General features: G+C 42.0%; 1 protein-coding gene across 7 annotated transcripts in view; it reads left to right on the top strand.

Annotated features, from left to right (window-relative positions):
* SYNE2 (spectrin repeat containing nuclear envelope protein 2) overlaps positions 1-18,982 on the top strand; it is a 197,714-nt gene that overhangs the window by 110,028 nt on the left and 68,704 nt on the right. For 5 of the 7 annotated variants that reach the window (XM_052783400.1, XM_052783405.1, XM_052783402.1 and 2 more), the window contains 13 exons: positions 355-480; positions 2,853-3,047; positions 3,635-3,709; positions 5,063-5,182; positions 6,000-6,107; positions 10,427-10,660; positions 12,515-12,682; positions 13,726-13,851; positions 14,798-14,910; positions 15,571-15,712; positions 16,659-16,790; positions 17,374-17,526; positions 17,769-17,978. In XM_052783400.1, the coding sequence (XP_052639360.1) occupies positions 355-480; positions 2,853-3,047; positions 3,635-3,709; positions 5,063-5,182; positions 6,000-6,107; positions 10,427-10,660; positions 12,515-12,682; positions 13,726-13,851; positions 14,798-14,910; positions 15,571-15,712; positions 16,659-16,790; positions 17,374-17,526; positions 17,769-17,978 (1,902 nt within the window). The remainder of the gene's footprint in view (positions 1-354; positions 481-2,852; positions 3,048-3,634; positions 3,710-5,062; positions 5,183-5,999; positions 6,108-10,426; positions 10,661-12,514; positions 12,683-13,725; positions 13,852-14,797; positions 14,911-15,570; positions 15,713-16,658; positions 16,791-17,373; positions 17,527-17,768; positions 17,979-18,982) is intronic. The other 2 variants (XM_052783401.1, XM_052783404.1) reach the window with 2 other exon arrangements.

Below are 18,982 nucleotides of genomic sequence, written 5' to 3'. Positions count from 1 at the left end.
TTTTTTTTTCCCAACCTGTTCTAAATTGTAGTCAATGTGATTAAATTTGCTCCATTTACATTTTATAGCCAAATTCAGAGCTCTACTCTGGAGTAAGCAAAGATGTGCTCTTAGTCAGAATACCCCACCATACTTTGACTTATGGATAGAGCAGTTTGTTTGTCTTTAGCAAGTGAATAATAAACTTAGTGAGGATAGGGTTGTGCAAAGTTAGCAGAACGGAGTTTCTTTTACATGTAACTACAGATGCAAAGGAGGCTTCAGTACTCTTCAGTACATATTTGTTGCATTACTGACTAGTTTGTTTCTGTACTATTTAATTCAGAATTATTTATGAGGATTACCATTTCACAGGAAGCTGTAAAGAAAACAGAAGAATGTGAGCAAGAAATTGAAAAATTGAAACAATTCTTAAAGAACCACTTGGTTGAAATATCACATGAAGATCAACCACTGGCTCAGAAGACTCGTTGTCCAGAGGTGGGTTTCATTGTTTCCCCCCTCATGTCTGTTACTTGTCCTGACTAATTACGACGATGCAGAGCACTGAGAAATAGCAGTGCGCTTCCCTCCCCGCCACAGTCAAGCAAGCAATTGAATGCCATAACGTGACTACACATACATAAGTTGACATATACCGAGAGATATTACAATTAATATTAGTTTGCAAGTTGGGTATATCTTTGATAATACACTCCTTATTGATTTTGATGTGTCATCTGTACCTATATCAACTTCTAAGGAAAATTTAGAGTACTGTTTTCATGACAGCTGACAGCTGTTTTGGTGAAACAATATGCAGCCCTGATAGCTTGCCTGTGCTCAGCATCCTGCTAATGTTCCTGAGGTAGCAGCTTGGGATAGTGCATAAGGAGAGAACTGAGTCCATTTCTGATCACTGACTGTGCAGTGGTACTTTTGGTGATTCTGGTTAGGGTTAGATTCTCTAGACTCCTTTCCTCATCCTCACCGCCACACTGTTTTCATCAACTGATAAACATGTGTTGCTTTTCTCCCTGCAGTTTGCTGCTTTCTGTAGTGGATGCATTGATTATTTAATGCAAAAATAACGTGCGTTTTAAGGACAGCATTGCAGAATTCAGGAAATTACTAATTAAGTGTAATAACTATTAATAAAGTGCCTCTGAAATGCTCAGCTTTTTGCAGTCAGTCACAGTAAAGTTAATACACATACATTGTACTTGCCTAATAACTATAATTACTCAGTAGGCTCCTAAGTACATAGCTGCTCTGCTTTCAGGTGGTTGGATGTTGGAGGCTTGATGCTAGTATTAAGCATGACTCATTTCCTGATTCTTACTTGTTTTTGTCTTTGAGTATAGGACTTTCTGTTCAATAGCTCTTGTTTTAGAAAAAAAACTGTTTCACAACTGTAACATTTCATGAATAGAAGTGGGCAATGGAATTGCCTATCATGGAGGGGCTTCAGATGAAGAAGTGATATTAATAAAGATTTGGTTTCTGAGGTTTTGGGCTAGTTAAGATTGAAAAGCAGTAGCTGGTAAATGTATGCTGTAAAGTCTCCTCCTGCAATGAAACAAATAGAAATACTGTTCTTAGTGGACATTTATAAAAATATGCCAAATTATCATAGATGGCTGTTTCTTCATTCCAAAGACCTTTTCTTGCCTCTACCTGTGGAAGATTTTACCCCATGTTTTTGAGTATACAAAAGGAAAAAACATCCTTGTCTGAGCAGAGTTCCTATGTCCTTTGAAAATTTGCTGGGGTTCCTGCCTCCACATTCTCTGTCACGCAGCCACACTAGTGTTATTAACAGAAGAAGCTGTAGTCGAGACAGAACCAGCAGTCTTACTGTTTTCAGCTCTCATGGATTATTACTTGCATAGCATTATTTACACCATGATAGAGCATGTTGTGGAATTATTTCAAACCTAGTATCAAAGCTTGCTCTGATGGACTGAGCCCAGGGTGCAATGGGATTTTTAGCCATGTTTCAGTTTTCTGAGCAAGGAACAATGCTTCAAAGAGCTTTAGCACTTTCAGTAATGAAGGGAGTGGGGCATTTTATTCCTTGCCCTGTCTTACTCTATTATTTGTTGTGCTTTCTTTGCTCACCTGGAGACTGGGTGGTAAGGAAAGGCCCTAGCAGAAAGCTCTAAGGGCAGAACACCAGCTAGAGCAATAGTCATGGCCTGGGAGGAGACCAAGATAGATTTATTTCCCCTTTTGTTAGTGCAGAGTTACTTGTGTTATTGTTTAATCCCTGCAGAACTTTAAGTGTTTTCCTTCTATTTTGTTGGGGACTACTGCTCCCAATATCACATTCAAAGACATGGGATAGTTTTGTCACTAAAACCCAGCAAATGGTTTGTTTCCTTCTTTTAGGCCAGCTTCAGCAAAGACGACTCAACCTTGAGCTACCCTTATTGCTGTCTTTGCCCTCAACAAGACTATCCCAAGTGTTTTGTGTCAGGTTTCCAGAGAAGGTAGTTGGAAGTAACATCACCTGCTCTGACACACAAAGTAATGCAACCCAGCTGCATTCCCTCTGTCCTGAAGGAAACTCATATTCTCATGGCTATGCAGGACCTAGTTAGAATTAGTTATCCAGCCTTTCACATTTCCTTCCAGACTACCAACTTCTGCATTACAGGTGGCAAGTGCTGTCCTGAGCTGAATCTGTTGCTGCTGTTTTGCATATATCTGTACATGTCCTGCAGTGACAATGGGGAACTGTCCCTATGCCCGGAAAAAGGAAAAAGGGGAAATAGCCTCAGTCCCAGTAAGATGCATCACTGGTATCATCTGTTACGTTACTCTTTGGTTAAGTAAAAAAACAGATGCTTACAGATGTTGTTGCTCCTTAGGGAGAAATGGAAGCTGTAAAAGAAGAAATCATAAAGCTGTGCCAAAGAAAGGAAGATATCCTTACCGGGATGAAGAATTCAATGTCTGAGCTTCACCAGCACTTACAGCAGGAAGTGCCTGAGTCAGGAGATGAACCCACAGCCTCTGGATTAGCACAAAGTGACTTGATTGGGACTGATGTTTCTGGTCAGCAGGTAAGTGGAGCACCACGTTGTAATCACTTACAAGAGCTGAAGAGGGAAGGTAAATAACCCTTCTTCTTCCAGGAGGAGTGGCATGTGAAAGAGGAGCACCCCTGCAGCTGTGAATCAATACTAATTCTCCTCCCCTTTGTGCTTCTGAATGGTCCCAGAAGGACTGAGTTTGATGCATGTCTAGAAGAAGGTGGGAGAGAGGTGTGCCTCTGATTATTTTTTAGCATGAGCAGATCCAACAAGAAGTTTGCATCAAGCAATCAGTAGCAAAATGCTTGATGTGTAGCTCTGTTGATAATCAGTTGTTCTGGGATTTTCGGTAAATTGTTTTCATGGAGCAAAATGAAATTTGTCCCAATTATAGCTGTGATGTTGAAACATTACAGCATAGAGAAAAGTCCCAGTTTTCAGAGGTGCTTAGTACCTACAGCTTTCAGTTACTTTAATGTAGGGTGGCAGATGTTCAGTGCTTCTCCAAAAGTGGACCCCAAGTGGTAACTTTCTTCTGGTTTACAGGCAGAAGAGAAGAGGCTTTTACTGTTCTTGTCATGAATAATTGGGCTGTCTCTTTCTGTGTATTTTTATAGTTGAAAAAAAGAGGAATGATGTCTCTTCTACCTTCCTTAGATGAAGAATCAGAAGACTGTTCTTTCCACAGCAAGGTGAGTTCAGTATATATCTTATATATACAGCTGTATATGTAAGATACAAGATCTTGGTACAGGACAAGTGCTGAAAAATGTGTAAATCCAAAATACTTCAGAACAAATTGAAACATCTGCTATCACTCCAGGATACTAAGAAATTGCACTCAAGCCAGCCTACCAATATTACAATACCAATTCTATGATGTGTGATCCTGCTTTTGGTGGGATTGCTTATACAGTAATATCTCCTTTATGGAAGTGTTAGTGGCAAAATATGGGCTTAAATACCAATGTTTATATGTGGAGGTGGGGTTCAGACAGAATTAGACAGCCTCTGAAGTGCTAAAACTTAAAAAAACCCAAGCAAAATGATTTGTATGTTTGAGCTTAAGAAAAAAAAGGGCATGATCAGACTATAGGGAATGAAGTTAAGAGAGATTTCTGGGAGAATGGGAGAAACTGGGGGACACTGCTCAACAGGTTGCTCTGAATCTGGGGAGTCTGAATGCCCAGGTGAATTGCAGAGGAGCAAAGCTGGGAGTAAAGTTTCATGATAAAGTTAATAGCTTTTGGAAAAAAGAAAAAAAAATTCCATGAAACTTTCTGCACACTTTCCTGCACCTTAGGGACTAAACGAGATGTATTTGAATGAAATCAGGAATGTGCAGAAGTGCTGGCGAGCTTGTAGCCTAGCTCCCCTCTTGCACAGCAGTTCACAGACTGCCTAGGCTGGTAGTGACCAGCTACTGTCATCTGCATCTCCTGGGAGGGACCATGACCTCAACCAAGTTTTGAAGAATCTCCGTTTCTCTGAAGTCCTCGCTATGGATATTAATTAGCCTTTTGCTACACCCTTGCAACAAGAGTCAAAAGGAAATGTGGCAAAGAGGTGACGAGTTTTAGAGGGGTTACTTTAGGCTAGGCAAGGATGAAACTCCATGGCTAGGTAGTGCGAAGAAGTCCAAACAGCTTGGATAGAAGTGGTGTCTTACTACTCTGATACAAACACTTCAGTTTCAAGGTTTCTGATTCTGCACCTTCATTGGTGCAGTTTTCTTTACATACAGGACTTTTTAGGGGACAGGACAGGAGAAAGATGGTTTCTTGGGTTTTTATTTTTTTAAATAGTGTGAAAAAAATGAGGATACTCTGAGGTCTCTAGAGAAAACTATCAGTGTCATCCAGCTGCCATTCATCTTGCAGCAGAGCTGTAGAGCAAGGGAAGAGGTGGGATTTGGGAAACACGATAAAGATAGATAAACAAGGCAGAAACAGAGCAAAGTGTTATTAAAGGTAATTTACATTGCCTGAAGGAATATTTGAGTTTCCTGTTCACAAGCTAATGTTGAGCTGTTACTGCTTTCAAAGGGAAGTACAGTCACAGAGAAAGACGCAAGGTTTTGGCCTTCAGAAAGAGATGATGAAAGGCACAACGAAGACAGTGCAACCTCCTGGTCTTCTGGTACCTTGTCGGATGGCATCGTTCAGGTAATGCACTCAGGTTTATCTCCACGGGGATGGGAACTCATCTTTATGGAAAAGGTCTGCACAAGTCCTAGGTATTGCTGAAGTCTGGAAATGGAAAGCAAGAGAACTGTAGAAATGCAGGACATGATGGCCTTATTCAGAGCCTCCATCTTCCATACCACACTAAATCCTTCCATTTAAAATCTCTTTTCCTGTTGCACATCTTACTTAAGGTCATTGAGTCCAACTATCTTTTCCAACCTAAATGATTCTGTGATTCTATATTAATTTCTTCTAGCCTGACAAAAACCCCAAAGATAGAAATGCACATTTGGTAGCATCAATTTGTTTCACTAATTCCTGGAAAGGCTGCAAAATGTGCATTTTGTTGGGAGGATGATTTGTGGAAGAGGTTCTCTTTGTACATGAGTAGATCAGCATCTGAGACACCCAATTGGCTACAATTTTGGTGGCATTCTGCTCTGTTCTTCATGGTGTCTCAAATAATGTTGTGATAGCTGCAGTTGTTTGTTTCTGTATATCATTGTTACAGGCATAAGAGAACTTCTCTCAGTGAATACTTTTGGGCCAGGACCACCATAGGTTGAGCAGCTGCTGCCTTTTGAGGCTTCTCTAGCACAACGAGTCAATAATCATAGAATCATTTAGGTTGGAAAAGATCTTTAGAATCATTGAGTCCAACTGTAAACCTAACACTACCAAGTCCACCACTAAACCATGTCCCTAAGTGCCACATCTACATTACTACACATCTATACTACTACACATCTACACTAATAATACAAATACTTCCACTGTTGCCCCTCTCTCTCTACAGGGTGCTGATGAGATAATGGAATCGCACAGTAAACATGGTGAGGAAACATCTATGCAAACTTTGCAGAACACTGAAGGCCCTGGCACAGGTGATGGCAGTCAGGCTATGGTGAGTTTGAAGGCCTGAAGTAGGCTGAACAAGGTGACCTTCTGAGCTCGTAAAACCTACCTATTGGGCAGAGGCCCTGTTTCATTCTGGTTATGCTACTGGAGTTTGTTGCAGTATTTATGATATGGTAGGATACCTACAACCCTTTGTGGGCCTCTTGATATTGCTGCTTTGGGTGATAATAAATATATTTTGATTTCCTCCTTGAAAAAGCAGTTTACTAGGGAACAAAATGGAGTATTTTCAGGAAGTAAATCACTGGCATTCATACAGGCATGAATGGAGGGGTTCAAGTGATGTAAACATACATCAACTATGGGATTTTTACATGGCAGTTGAAGCAGAAATTAAGGAGATTGAGACTCCCATATGTTGCTGCTTTGTGGAAGGTATGCATAGGCTAAGGGAGGAGTGGGTGGCAAAAGGGCGTATGGAGACAGACTTGAATGCTCCAGGAAGGCCAGGAGGAGCAGACTGGTAGCAGAGGAGCCTCAGCTCTTCCTGGGTTTAGAGCATGGAAGACGACAGAATCTGTCATTGCCTGAGGCAGGAGCAGGCCCCCAGGTCACTTTGCCATTCCCCCTGACTTCTTCCGTCATGATTAACCTTTAATTTATAGTTAAAAAACCACAGCAAACTATTAAAACCCAGCTAGCAGCACAATATATTCTGTATTGGTATAGCCTCCTGTGAGTGTATTATGTATGATGTAATTGTATGCAGGATCTCTGTGTTTTTTCTCTCTGCTACACTGTGATGCTGTTCTCTGCATGTGCAGAACATGTCTAAGCTCCCTTGGCAGCTGCAGAAGATGTAGTCACTGCAGTACCCAAGCACAGTGAGTGGTTGAGCTGACCTCACACTACTTGTCTGTGTTAGGCTGAGCTGAACCCTTGGCTGCACTGAGTAAATCTCCATTGAGGATAATGGGAATTTAGACACCTGTATTCAGGAGACTTAACCTCCATCTGAACGTTTTGGGTTTCCAGGAGCCTTACAAGACAACATATAACATATGCCCTGCTGGCACCTCTGTGTGCCACCACTGTGTTTTGTCAGCGTCTTGCCTTTGAGGGCACTCGCAGCCTGTTGGACCCAGCAATACAGACGTTCAGTGGAGCAGTTTCTTGAGCCAGACACAGCAGCTCTGTGGTCTGTGGAGAGCGTGCTGACAGGCTGTGAGCCAGGGTCCTGCCTTCTCTGCTCAAGTAGACAGGTTTCTTAGAGAAGGTCATCTTTCCTCAAACCATACCAGACAGCTTTTTTGCTTGCAACATCTTTTCTACTTCAGTGTTTTGCTACACTGTGACATTTCCATATGCTACACAACTCCCTGTAGGGAGTGATATTTTTGTTGTTGTTAAATGATTTATTTACAAGATCATTTACTATTTGGAGACAGGAAGACATTTCTTTTCATAAATGGTAACTCTATTTGCTAGAGATGTGTGTATATGTAGAGATTTATGAAGTCAATTGTATTTTCTCCATTTAGAGCTTAACTGCATGCTAAAATTAAATAATTCCTCCTATCTTAGTGATTACTAGATGATACCGTTTCCTCCTCCTGGCATGTTGTCACTCCCGTGCAAACATACCTGCTTCCAAATTCAGTTATAGCAGCGTAAAACACAATTTAGGATTCCAAAAAACGTTTGAATTACTGGATGAGGAAGAAAAGATGGGTTATAGTGGTAGGTGACTCCCTTCTGAGGGGAACAGAGGCCCAATATGCCAGACAGGTCCTCCTCTTGGGAAAGTCTGCTGCATTCCTGGGGCCCGGGTTGAGGACATCACTAGGAAACTTCCTAGCCTGGCCCTCAAATTGCTACCCATCATTGCTGTAACATGTGGGTTGTGATGAAGCTGCAACATGTAGTCAAAGGGCAATCAGAAGAGACTTCAGGGCCTTGGGATGGTTGGTAAGGGAGTCTGGAGCAGAGGTTATTTTTTCCTCCTTCCAGTTGCGGAAACTGACATTGGAAGAAACAGACGGACCCAGTCTATTAATACATGGCTCCATGCCTGGTGTCACCAACACAGTTTGGGGTTTTTAGATAATGAGATGGTTTACGTGGTACCAGGCCTGCTGGTGTCAGATGGGATTCAACTTTCTCAAAGGGGGAAGAGGATCTTTGCTCATGAGCTAGCGGGGCTTATTGACAGAGCTTTAAACTGGACTTGAAGGGAGAGGGTGATAGTATCAGGCTTGCCCGTGACAAGCTGTGGCATGACATGCCAAGGTTAGGTGGATGGGGTGCTAGTGAGGGCCCTTAGCCTGTTGCTCTGAGATGTGCTGGGTACACTGGCGCACACTTGAAGTCTTACGTAGATGAGCCAGGGGATCCTGAGGTAACAGGAGCCAAGAGGGAAACACCGGTGAAATACCTCAAAAGAATTGAGGTGTGTTCCTCTAAGAAGGTGACACAGCCAACAGCCCAGCTGTATCCTGGGCTGCATCAAAAGAAGTGTGGCCAGCAGGTCAAGGGAGGTGATTCTGCCCCTCTACTCTGCTCTGCTGAGACCCCACCTGCAGTACTGCGTTCAGCTCTGGGGCCCCCAACATAAGAAGGACATGGACCTGTTGGAGCAAGTCCAGAGGAGGGCCATGAAGATGACCAGAGAGCTGGAGCACCTCTCCTATGATGACAGGCTGAGACAGTTGGGCTTGTTCAGCCTGGAGAAGAGAAGGCTCCGGGGAGACCTTATTAGCAGCCTTTCAGCACTTAAAGGAGGCTTATAAGAAAGATGGGGACAGACTTTTTAGCAGGGTCTGTTGCGATAGGACAAGGGGTAATGGTTTTAAACTAAAAGAGGGTAGATTTAGACTATGTACGAGGAAGAATTTTTTTACAGTGAGGGTGGTGAAACACTAGCACAGGTTGCCCAGAGAGGTGGTAGATGCCCCATCCCTGGAAACATTCAAGGTCAGTTTGGATGGGGCTCTGAGCAACCTGATGTAGTTGAAGGCCTCCCTGCTCACTGCAGGTGTGGTTGAACTAGATGACCTTTAAAGGTCCTTTCTGACCCAAACTATTCTATGATTCTACTGTTTGTGACTTGAGCCATGGTAACTGTCAACTCCATGGCGTCTCCATCTCAGTCTTGGCACAGAGGTGACACCAGTTTATTTTATTCAATTAATTTGACTATATATCTAAGTTTCTATTTCTGTAGAGGAAGGGGATAAAGCTTACTGCAGTAACGATGTCTAGCTGGGGAGGGGCAGAGCATGCCATAAGTGTAAACTAAATGCATATGTACACATACATGTGAAAGGGTGTCATGCACAGTATTATGCAAGTGTGATGTTTTGTTATTTAAATGAATGAACTAAAACAACCAGGCTTAGAACTAGAGCTCAAAATTCCAGGTAGAGGTTGAAGTAAACTGGTACTTTTTTATTACTTCAGTCACATACACCTCAATAGAGATATTTAGACTGTTCAGGGATCTGTATACTCAGATTTACTTTCTATGTTTAATGGCACTGTGCCATACTATCTGAGGCAAACAAGAACAGTAGGGATTAAAGTAAGGCATTGATAGCTGAAGCAATGCATTTTTGCTCTCTGATTTTCTGCCAAATCTCATTTAGTGTGGAGCATGTGCACTACCACTGACCATCTCAGTTGCCTGAATGTATGCTCTAGAGCCGTGGGAGTGTACAGGTAGTTTTGTTCTTGTGGTGTTGTGCTTGATTTACTTACTAAGTGCCAGTATTTGCATGTATGGAGGTATTATACAGACCTGTACAGCCTTCCAAGCACTTTGGACTTTTTATTATGGAAGTGCAATAAGGAGGGCAAATAAGAAGAATTACACAAGACATACACCGTTTTTTTCTGTGTGAACTAGAGCCCGAAAAAAGCATATTTGACTGTTGGAACTGAACACACGCAAGTAGCTTGTAAGTGTTGCCCAACAGCTTGCTTTACAGCTTTAAACTGCATTGCTTTTACATCTAACTCCCACAGAAAAACATCTCTCCTCAGGGGAGAACTGGTTAATTGTGAGTCATCCCACTTCCTGTGCGCTCAGGTATACCTGTGCAAATGCAAATCACTGCCTGGTAACCTGTTACACCAGATCCCTCATGGGATCGCCTGGCTGCTGAGTTTCCCTTTCTTTTTCTTTTTCTCTCCTTCTTTTTTTTTTTTTTTTTTTTTTTTTTTTTTTTTTAAATCTGGGAACACGGTGGCAGAGTGGTTTCGGAGCTCTGTGAGTGTGAAAGTTAAACATTTCCCACTGGTAAGGGGAGGGGAAGGAAACTAAAAAACAGATAGATAACCGCATTTCTTTCATGTGCTTTTCTTCAGAGCAACAAGCCGTCTCCCGTCCCCAACGCCACCCAGGGCTCTCAAGTGAAAGCGGGACATTTGGAGGAAGTGGTGGATGGCGGTAGGCCTGAGCCGGAAACGATCCTCCAGGTGTGCCAGGCCCAGGTTGCCGAGCTGGAACAATGGCTAGACAAAACTAAAATGTCCTTGAGCTCAGACCCCCAGACCCCCAAAATGCAGCAGATGGTGGAACCACAGCTTGCTGATTGCCAGGTAAGATGGAGCGGTCAGTTTGCTGCTGCCATCCAAACGTGTTGCCCTTCCCTGGGGTGTGTGTCTGCAGAAAAGCTATGCCTACTGCTTCTCTCCCTGCGTAATTGGCTTTGTTACACTGTGCAGAAAACAGGTAACCGCTTGGCTTCAGTTTCAGGTGCAGCTTTCCAAGGGCTTAGTTAAAACACCTTTTTTTAGAGTTGGGATCTTTATGCGTCCGGGGGATTTAGGTAGAATTCTTGAGTATTTTTAAAGCTTTGTTTTCTTTGGATTATTTTCAGAAACACGGCTCAGTGTAGCTTGAATCCTCTATTAAAAGGCAATTTTTCATAGGTCTCAATCATGATAAATCAGTTACAAAAAAGCAGTATTTTTTTTCTTTTGACATTTCCACTTTCTATTTTTGTCGGAGTGATTTAAAAGACTGGTATAAGATAGCTTCTAAGCTGGTAAATTCTTCTTTAGCACTTTTGCAAAAAGCTGCCAGTATAGGTAGAAAGACAGGGGCTTTTCCCCTGCCCTCTGAGTAGTGGCGATATTTGGACCTACTAGTGGCTAGGACAGCCGCTTGCCGCAGATGGCAGTGGAAGGAAAGGAGTGGGTGGTACTCATTGGTGCAAACGGGTGGAGAAAAACAAGACTGGCATGAGGGGCTGGGGTGGGTGGGATTCCTGGCATGCAGCTTTTTTCTCTGGCATGCAGATTAAAAGAAAACGTGCAGGTGTGCCACTTTGAAACTCCCTGCAGCACCAGTCTGGTGTACCACTTTGCTTCAAGCACTGAGCCTACCTAAAGCAACAAAATTCACTCACCGTAAAGGAGTCGATACCAAAATGTCCCCATTTTAAATTACTAAGAGACATTTCCAGCTGTTTTGTTGTTGTTGTTGGGTGGGATTTTTTTAATAGCAACTGAGTCCATGCCAAGAAGTGCCTCTGGGTTTAGGCTGTGATTCAGCCAAGTACTCAGGTGCTGAACTCTGTGGGAATTAGGATCCTGAATGCACCTAAGCAGCTGGCTGTGTCTGGATCCCATTCAGGGTTTGTGTCAGCATAGGCTTCAACAGGGCCATTCCAACCAGCAAAAACAAGCAGGCATCAGGCAGCTGTAAGCACTGCTGAATTCCTGTAGGCTTTTAATAGTTTGGCTCAATGTTAAGATGTGAACTTGGGGGCGGGGGGGGTGGTTTCTAACCTAGTCAAGATCTACACAGAAAAATACACAGAGCATGAAGCAGAAACAGTCTCTAAATATGGACATATGGTGTAAAGCAGTTAATTTACTGCAGCTGATTACTTTGCAGTTGAGCCATGGTACCTGTCTCCACACACACCTTAAAAACGCGAGTTTAAAGTAATGCAGAGATGCACTTTGATTCACAGCAGCTTGAAGCAAAAAACAGATCCCAACAGTTTACAATGGCCTGTCTGACACATGGTAACGTTACTATGTTTTGGTAATTCAGCATCATGCCTCCCAAAGGGTGATGTGATCAGTCTGTTCACTGCCTCCTTCTCCCCCATTGGGGTGTGTTGTCTTCCTGGTTGCATCCAAATGGAGTCTATCATTTCTGCTCTCCTCTTTTATTACTCCATATCTGAGTTAATATAACTTCCTGTAGAGGCTGTTTATTGAAACAGTTTTAAGACTAACTCTATATAAAATATATTTAATTGTTCAGAATAAAAAGAGACTATATTGGAGAAAATCTAGAGGGTTGGCGGATATTTCTCTTTTTGCCTGTATGTTTCTGTTCATTTCAGACATGGGAAGTGTGAGCATTAACTTCAGAATGTTATCAGGAAAGGAATGTTGTACTTCTAAGAATGAATTATTGATTGCTGTCCCTTCTAGGCAAGGTTATTAGAGATTGAACAAAAGGTCCTTTATTTACTGGAAGATTGTGGAGATAGTGCAGACTACCTACAAGAGACTGAGGCTCTTTCCTTGAGGCTGAAGGAAGTGAAATGCAATTTGGAAGAAGTCCAGATGATGCTTCAAGACAAATACAATGAAGAGCAGGTAAAGCATATGAATGCTATGGAGAGTAACCATGAGAGAGTCATGGTGCTTTAATGTGCTGTAGTTGCAGAAGAACAGTTAGAGCTCACCATGTGAAGCAAGGAACGGAGAAAAGTCAATCAGAAATGTCAGACTTGCTGTTATTCTACTTTACAGTGCTGTATAATTATTTGTAGTTTGCCGCAGGTAGTGGATTTTTAATGAGTCTCTGAACAACATCTTTTCTGCTTTAAGTGCTCAGTGACAGAGGTCAAGATTTTTCGAGGAGCACAGGAAAAAGATAAAGAGTTTTTTTGTTTTGGTTTGTGTTTTTTAAATGCCTTTAAAATGCCATGATATTTGTCATGCACTATGGCAGCAGAGAAGCCTTTAAGCAGTAACTTTCTCTTTGAAGAATGCGTAAATGGCAAGGGCAGTGACTCTGCCAGCTCTCCTGCACCACAGCTGCACACTCTTTGCTGAGTTTCCCAATGGATGAGATGGTAACTCCCAGCTTCAGAGCTAATTCCCACTCTGTTGTGAAAGCGGCCAGAGAAGCCCACATGATGTGTTTGTGTAAGAGCAGCCACAGTCTCTCCAGTGCTGGAGGAGCACAGTCTAAAAGGGAGCTTGCATGGCGCAGGAGATAATTAGTGCTGGTAAAGGCTCCTGTTGAAATATCTGTGTGAGCACAGACAGATAGAAGATACAGGTGCATGAGCAAATTTATAAGCATAAATTGCACATCCCTATAATTTGGTCAAACAATAAGAATGGAGGGTTAGTATCAATTAATTTGCTAACAGGAAAAGCAAAACAAGCCTCGTAACTGTCAGGGAGAGAAATGTGACGACTTTAGCAGCAGGTTAGAATGGATCAAACTTTCAGTAAATGGAACTGGACAGAAATCTTTGCAAGAGTAGCAACTGTGTTTCATGCACTGCTGATTCTATGTATGGTAAGTCCGAGACAGCTCCGCTTTTGCCATTTCCCCACACTGCACCTGCAGGTTCTGCCCTCTTGTCAAGTCTGGAAGCCTTCCCACAACGGGTCTGTCTTTACAGATTCACAACAGGGAGGGGATCGACCCAGAGCCCCTTGAGATCCTACACTCAAATAGCTCCAGCATGCCCCAGCTTGCCCGTGCTGAACAGCCGCTCATCTGGCACAATGGTTTCCAGCACCGACAGGTAATTCTCCTGCCATTCAGGAGCCAGGCTGCTCCACATCCCCTGTGGGTGTGGGGGACAGCTGCATTTATTAACTGCTGCAATTTTCACTGTGGAATCAAGTCTGTCAAGGGTAACTTTCAGCCACCCCTCTCCTCCAGGATTAGGGGAGTTTGTCAGGATGGAGAAAGGCCTCACCCCTAAAATCCCATGTCCAAAAGGTTTAGTAATACTACAATGCTGGATGGTACCCCAACACTTGCTTTGTATCATAATGATTCAGATGGCATCACCCATCCCTCCAATCTCCTATCTTTGAAGCATTTATGTATTAGGAAATCTGAATCTATATATTGACATTGCTTTCGAAGATGAATTTGAAGCTAAAGCTTTGTGAGCGTTTTCCCATGGGCTAACTCATAATGACTTTAAGGTTGTTAACACAATAAAAAAATCCTGTGAAGTTCTGTGCTCTGCAAACTACTTCTGTTTTGCTAACTGAAAATTAGCTTTTGCACTTTTCATGCTATTAGAAAACAGTTGGAGAAAATGATCCAGCCTGAGCTGCTAAAATTGCTCACTTTTCACTCGATGCTCTCATTTTAACTAGTGGAACTCAACCTCATATTTGAGCAAATCCCCATTTTCCCTTGCCTTTTTCTATGTATAAGGATGGCAGTCGATGGCCTTTATATTTCCGTATGTGCATGATTTGCTGACTGATGGTTTTTGCTTTTAAAACTTTAGCTCAAGCAGAAATGTATTCCGTAAAAATACACGTTTTCAGAAAACGGTTTGTCTGGTAAACTCATGTTTACACATAAACTGCATTTTATTCTGATAGATGTATTCTTATTTTCTTTGCTAAATGAATTAATGTAAAATGTGATTGGAAAAACACAATCATCATTTCAGATTAATACAGTGCACACAACTGATTTTACTGTTCATGCTATTCTCTGCACAGGACCTGAAAGTAAAAGCAGCCGAGCAGAAAAGCCTCATTGACTTCATTGAGTCGTGTGTGGAAAAGATGCAGCCACAGTTTGAGGACAGCATAACTCAGAAATTAGAATCAAGGTACAAAATAACAAAGTCAGTTACCAGATTCAGTGATGTAAAACTGGCTAAACCTGCTGAAACTTTGCAGTGGCATCATTGGTTCTGTGCAGGAATGTGTGCCTTTAGAAGAAAAATTGCAGAAGCTGGGAGACTTCTGCCATCAACAGACTAGAGAAATGAAGTCTCATTTATATGACAGTCTCTTTGATATTGGGCTGACTCCAGTGTTCAGAGTCAGTCTTGATATCAGGCAGGACTGACAGCTGCCATAAACTAAATCAGGCCCATGCGGAGACAAGCTGGGTATCGCTGTTCACAGCCTTTGCTATACAAATGCACAGAGAAACCCAGCCAGGTTTAAAGGCAGCATCTTTGAAAAAGGGGCATTGGAATCATGTACCTTCCAGCATGGAACCAAGGCACGCTACAGGACTATGCTCCCCATGTTGTCATTTCAGAGATGGAGGCTGCCAGTAGGCCACTAGGGTGTTTCACGGGAAGGGAATGCCCGAAGAAATGTATCAAAGCTTGGATTAAAGGTCATCCACGCACTTGGTTTCACTCCAGTTTTGAGGCAGGAGCAATAGAAACTAAATCTTATATGAGAAGTCTTACAAATCTAATTTTGCTTATTCTGCTTCAGTTATTTGCCATTCTAACAATGTTTTCTCAATACAGCAATAGCGAATCTGATCCAAAAAGCAAGCAGGCTGATTCGACCCTAGCTCCAAAGGACCAAACGGGAAATAAATGGCAATATTTACAGCAAGAGCTGTCATCAAAAATGAAGTCTCCCCTCTGCCAGCTTGTGGAACCTCAGGTTCGTTTAAGTTCAGTAAAACACACTTGTGCATGCAGTTAGTTGTGGTCAAGATAGAAATTAGCATATCTCCCTGCATCATTGTATCATGTCTCTTCATCAGATAACTGAAACCTGTGCAAGTGCTCTCCAGAGGAAATTGTTACTGCATACTGTTTTCATGATTGTCTTTTAATTTTACTTTGAGGTAAATAATGTCTCTGAAGTAGTGACTACTAAGCATAGTGTGGGAGCACATAGGTGAATCCTTGTAGTTAACATTCACACCAGGTGTTATCTGCTTAATTCTTTTAAGAGAACTAAGAGAGTTAGCCAGCAAGCTCCCAGCTGATTTTCGTGGATGTGGGTTAAATCTCAGTTCTTGCAAATGAGAACATTTTGGTCAAAACAAATCTCTGGTTTCAATTTTGTTCTGCCATTCACCATTGTGTTCTCTCTTTCTCACATATCAAAAGTGGAGTTTGGACTGCAACAAGAGCACACTATGTATTTATTCTGAACAAACTGCAGAATTTTACTGCTTGGAAAAAACTATATTTTCTGTTATAAACAGTTTTGTTCACATTCAATTAGAATGACTAGATTCCCTGTTCTCTGAAATTACTGGATTACATGGAAGAATATCAGTCATGTAAAAGGATGAATGTCAGCTCTTTTTCAGACTTACACTACAGTGAGCAGCAGGGCTACCTTAACACAAACTACAACTTGTAGCCCTTAAAGGTGGGAATCAGAGGCTTCTTTTTCAGTCAATCTCCCATCAGGGCATAGCCTACCCAACTAATTTTTGCTAGTAAAAAGGGAACCCTGCTATCCAGGTGCTTTATATTAATGCCTTGAAACTTTCATTTTAATGCTTTTTGAGAGGAGTGTTATCTAGTTGCCCATAGCCCTGTCTTCATTTGAGCTGTTCACCTAATTGCAATGTTCTTTTTCCAAATGTTAGATTACAACAAAGATGAACATGCTGCCCCGAGGCACATTCGCTAGTGCAGGAACCCCAACTGTGGAAGAACTGAAAACTTACACTGTCCAACTGGGACACCTAAGCCAAGAAGCAAATGTGGTACATACGCAGGTAAAAATGGCATGTCCTAGCATTGCAAAAAATACCAGGGATTCTAAGCACAAGACACTGTTTGGGTACTGGGAAACATAGCCATTAATCATGTTACTGCAGATGGTGTTCACTGTAGTGTGGCTTTTGCATCAGGTATGGACTATAATGTAGAAATCAGCTTAGGATTTTGAGAGGTAACATTTCAAGTTTCAGCTATGATTCTTCTGATACCTGAATCCAAAGATTTGCTAGTGTGGGTGAAACTCCTCAAACTGTATAAATATAAAGCAAGGAGCCTGTGAAAGACTTCATAAATCTGCAGTATTGGAGCTGACAAAACAAATTTTGTTGTGCCCATTCCTGGGATTAGACACCTGTAAGACCACAGCCACTCCCAATACATAAAGGATCATTGTCTCAGCTTTGGCCTTGACAGTTCTGAATATTACATGGATATAACTCTCATCCAAGTCTGTCCCTCAGTATTTCATTAATTACATTTTATTATTAGCTGACTGAACCTCTAACCTTATACGAGTGAATAAATCTTAGCCATGCCTTGGGTGAAAGTACTGAAAACTTCTGACTTGCCTTTACCCAGGATAATGTGGCAGAGGAAGTCTCTTCCAATTTGGACAGAAAATTGTTTGAGCTGCTTCTGGCAATTAGCCGATGTTTGAATAACATGGAGGAAATGTTAAACACCTCAGTGCTCTCCACCGAAGAGGCAGCCGTGCAGCAGGCTCTTTATGAGGTAAATGTCCTAAAGCATCCAGGGAAGGAGAAACCCCAGTGCATTTGTGTTACAACAGAATATATATGGTCTGATATTTCCTCTCTGTTTTGCTGGTATTATGCAGGAATAACACCACCAAACAGATTTGGTCCTATTGCTTTTAACAAAAATTATCAACTTGAGCCCTGCTGCCTTTTACAGGCAAGAGTCCTTGGACAGAGACCATTTTCACTCATGTTATCTTTCTTTCAACCCTTTAGACTCTTTCTGTTGAGCTGCAAAAACTTCATGCTGATCTGAGTGATAAAAAGGATGATCTTCTAAAGTCTATTAGTTGTGCTGGTGGGAGCACAGATGTGTTCTGTGAGTGCTTTAACAACTTGCAGGCACGGCTGGAGCAAACTCAAGCTGCCACTGCTTCAAGGAGCAACTCAATGAAAGCTGGGCTGGATCATAATAGCAATTATCAGGTACTCCACTGCCAAATGCACATCTTGTTTCACAGCATCTATTAGACTTGTCAGTGTTAATGCATTTGGGTTACAGATGAGCACTCTATAATGGACCTGCTTTTTTTTTGGTACTAAACAAACTTGTCTTGGCCTCTCAAGAAGCAAATTAATTTTGCTGTTTACAGTGCTGTTTGCAATGCTGACTACCTTAAAGGCCTTGATCACAGCAGAAAATCTGCATGCAGAAAAGATGGAATTAACCTGGGATCCCATGCCTGCTGAGCTACAGGCTAAAGCAAGTTTCTGTGTGTAGGGATTAGGCCAAAGAGGGTTTCCTATATTCCTTCTGCTGCTGTGTAGACACAGGAGAGGCAGGCTTTTTCCCTTTTGGTGCCATGTCTGGCATTGGGCTACTTTTAGCTATGTATCGGGAGGTTGATTTGACCCTTTGTATTTACTGTTCCTTTAGATTTTGTGCTGCAGAAACCATAGTTTTGCGAATTTGCATTTTTCTGTTCTTTTTCAGAAAAGCAGATAATGAGGAGCTTTTCTATAGATTCTTGTGATGGGCTACATCTAGTAGCTATTGCTGGAAAATATTCAGATCAGGTATTTAGGCTGAAGTAAGGAAAGAAAAGCCTGGTCTTTGAAGTACAGTTTCCAATGTCCAGCAAAACTCCAGTGTGTTCACCGTCTGCAAGTCAGCCTAGCTCTTTACTGCTGAATAATAAAACAGTTCCTTTGAAGTACACTGGGGTGTTGTTTCCAAACAGTAGCAGGACTAGTCTTGCAATGTTTAGTTATGCGAAATCCATGGAGCTTCATCAGTCACCAGTAATGGGGTCATTTTCTCATTTTCAGAAGAGAAGAATTTGTTTCTCTGTAAGTTTCACAGATTTTTACGGTCATAGAGGATCATTGTGACAGAGACTACACAGACTTACACTACACAGACTACAGAATTTCCTTCTCTAAATTACTGCTTTAAACCCATAATGCACATGCTTTATTTTGTTTTTTAA

The sequence above is a fragment of the Harpia harpyja genome, chromosome 3 (genome assembly GCF_026419915.1).
Source record: "Harpia harpyja isolate bHarHar1 chromosome 3, bHarHar1 primary haplotype, whole genome shotgun sequence".
In the NCBI taxonomy this organism is placed as follows: Eukaryota; Metazoa; Chordata; class Aves; order Accipitriformes; family Accipitridae; genus Harpia; species Harpia harpyja.
The sequence above is the reverse complement of the archived record's forward strand: the minus strand, read 5'-3'. Positions and strand labels throughout refer to the sequence as shown.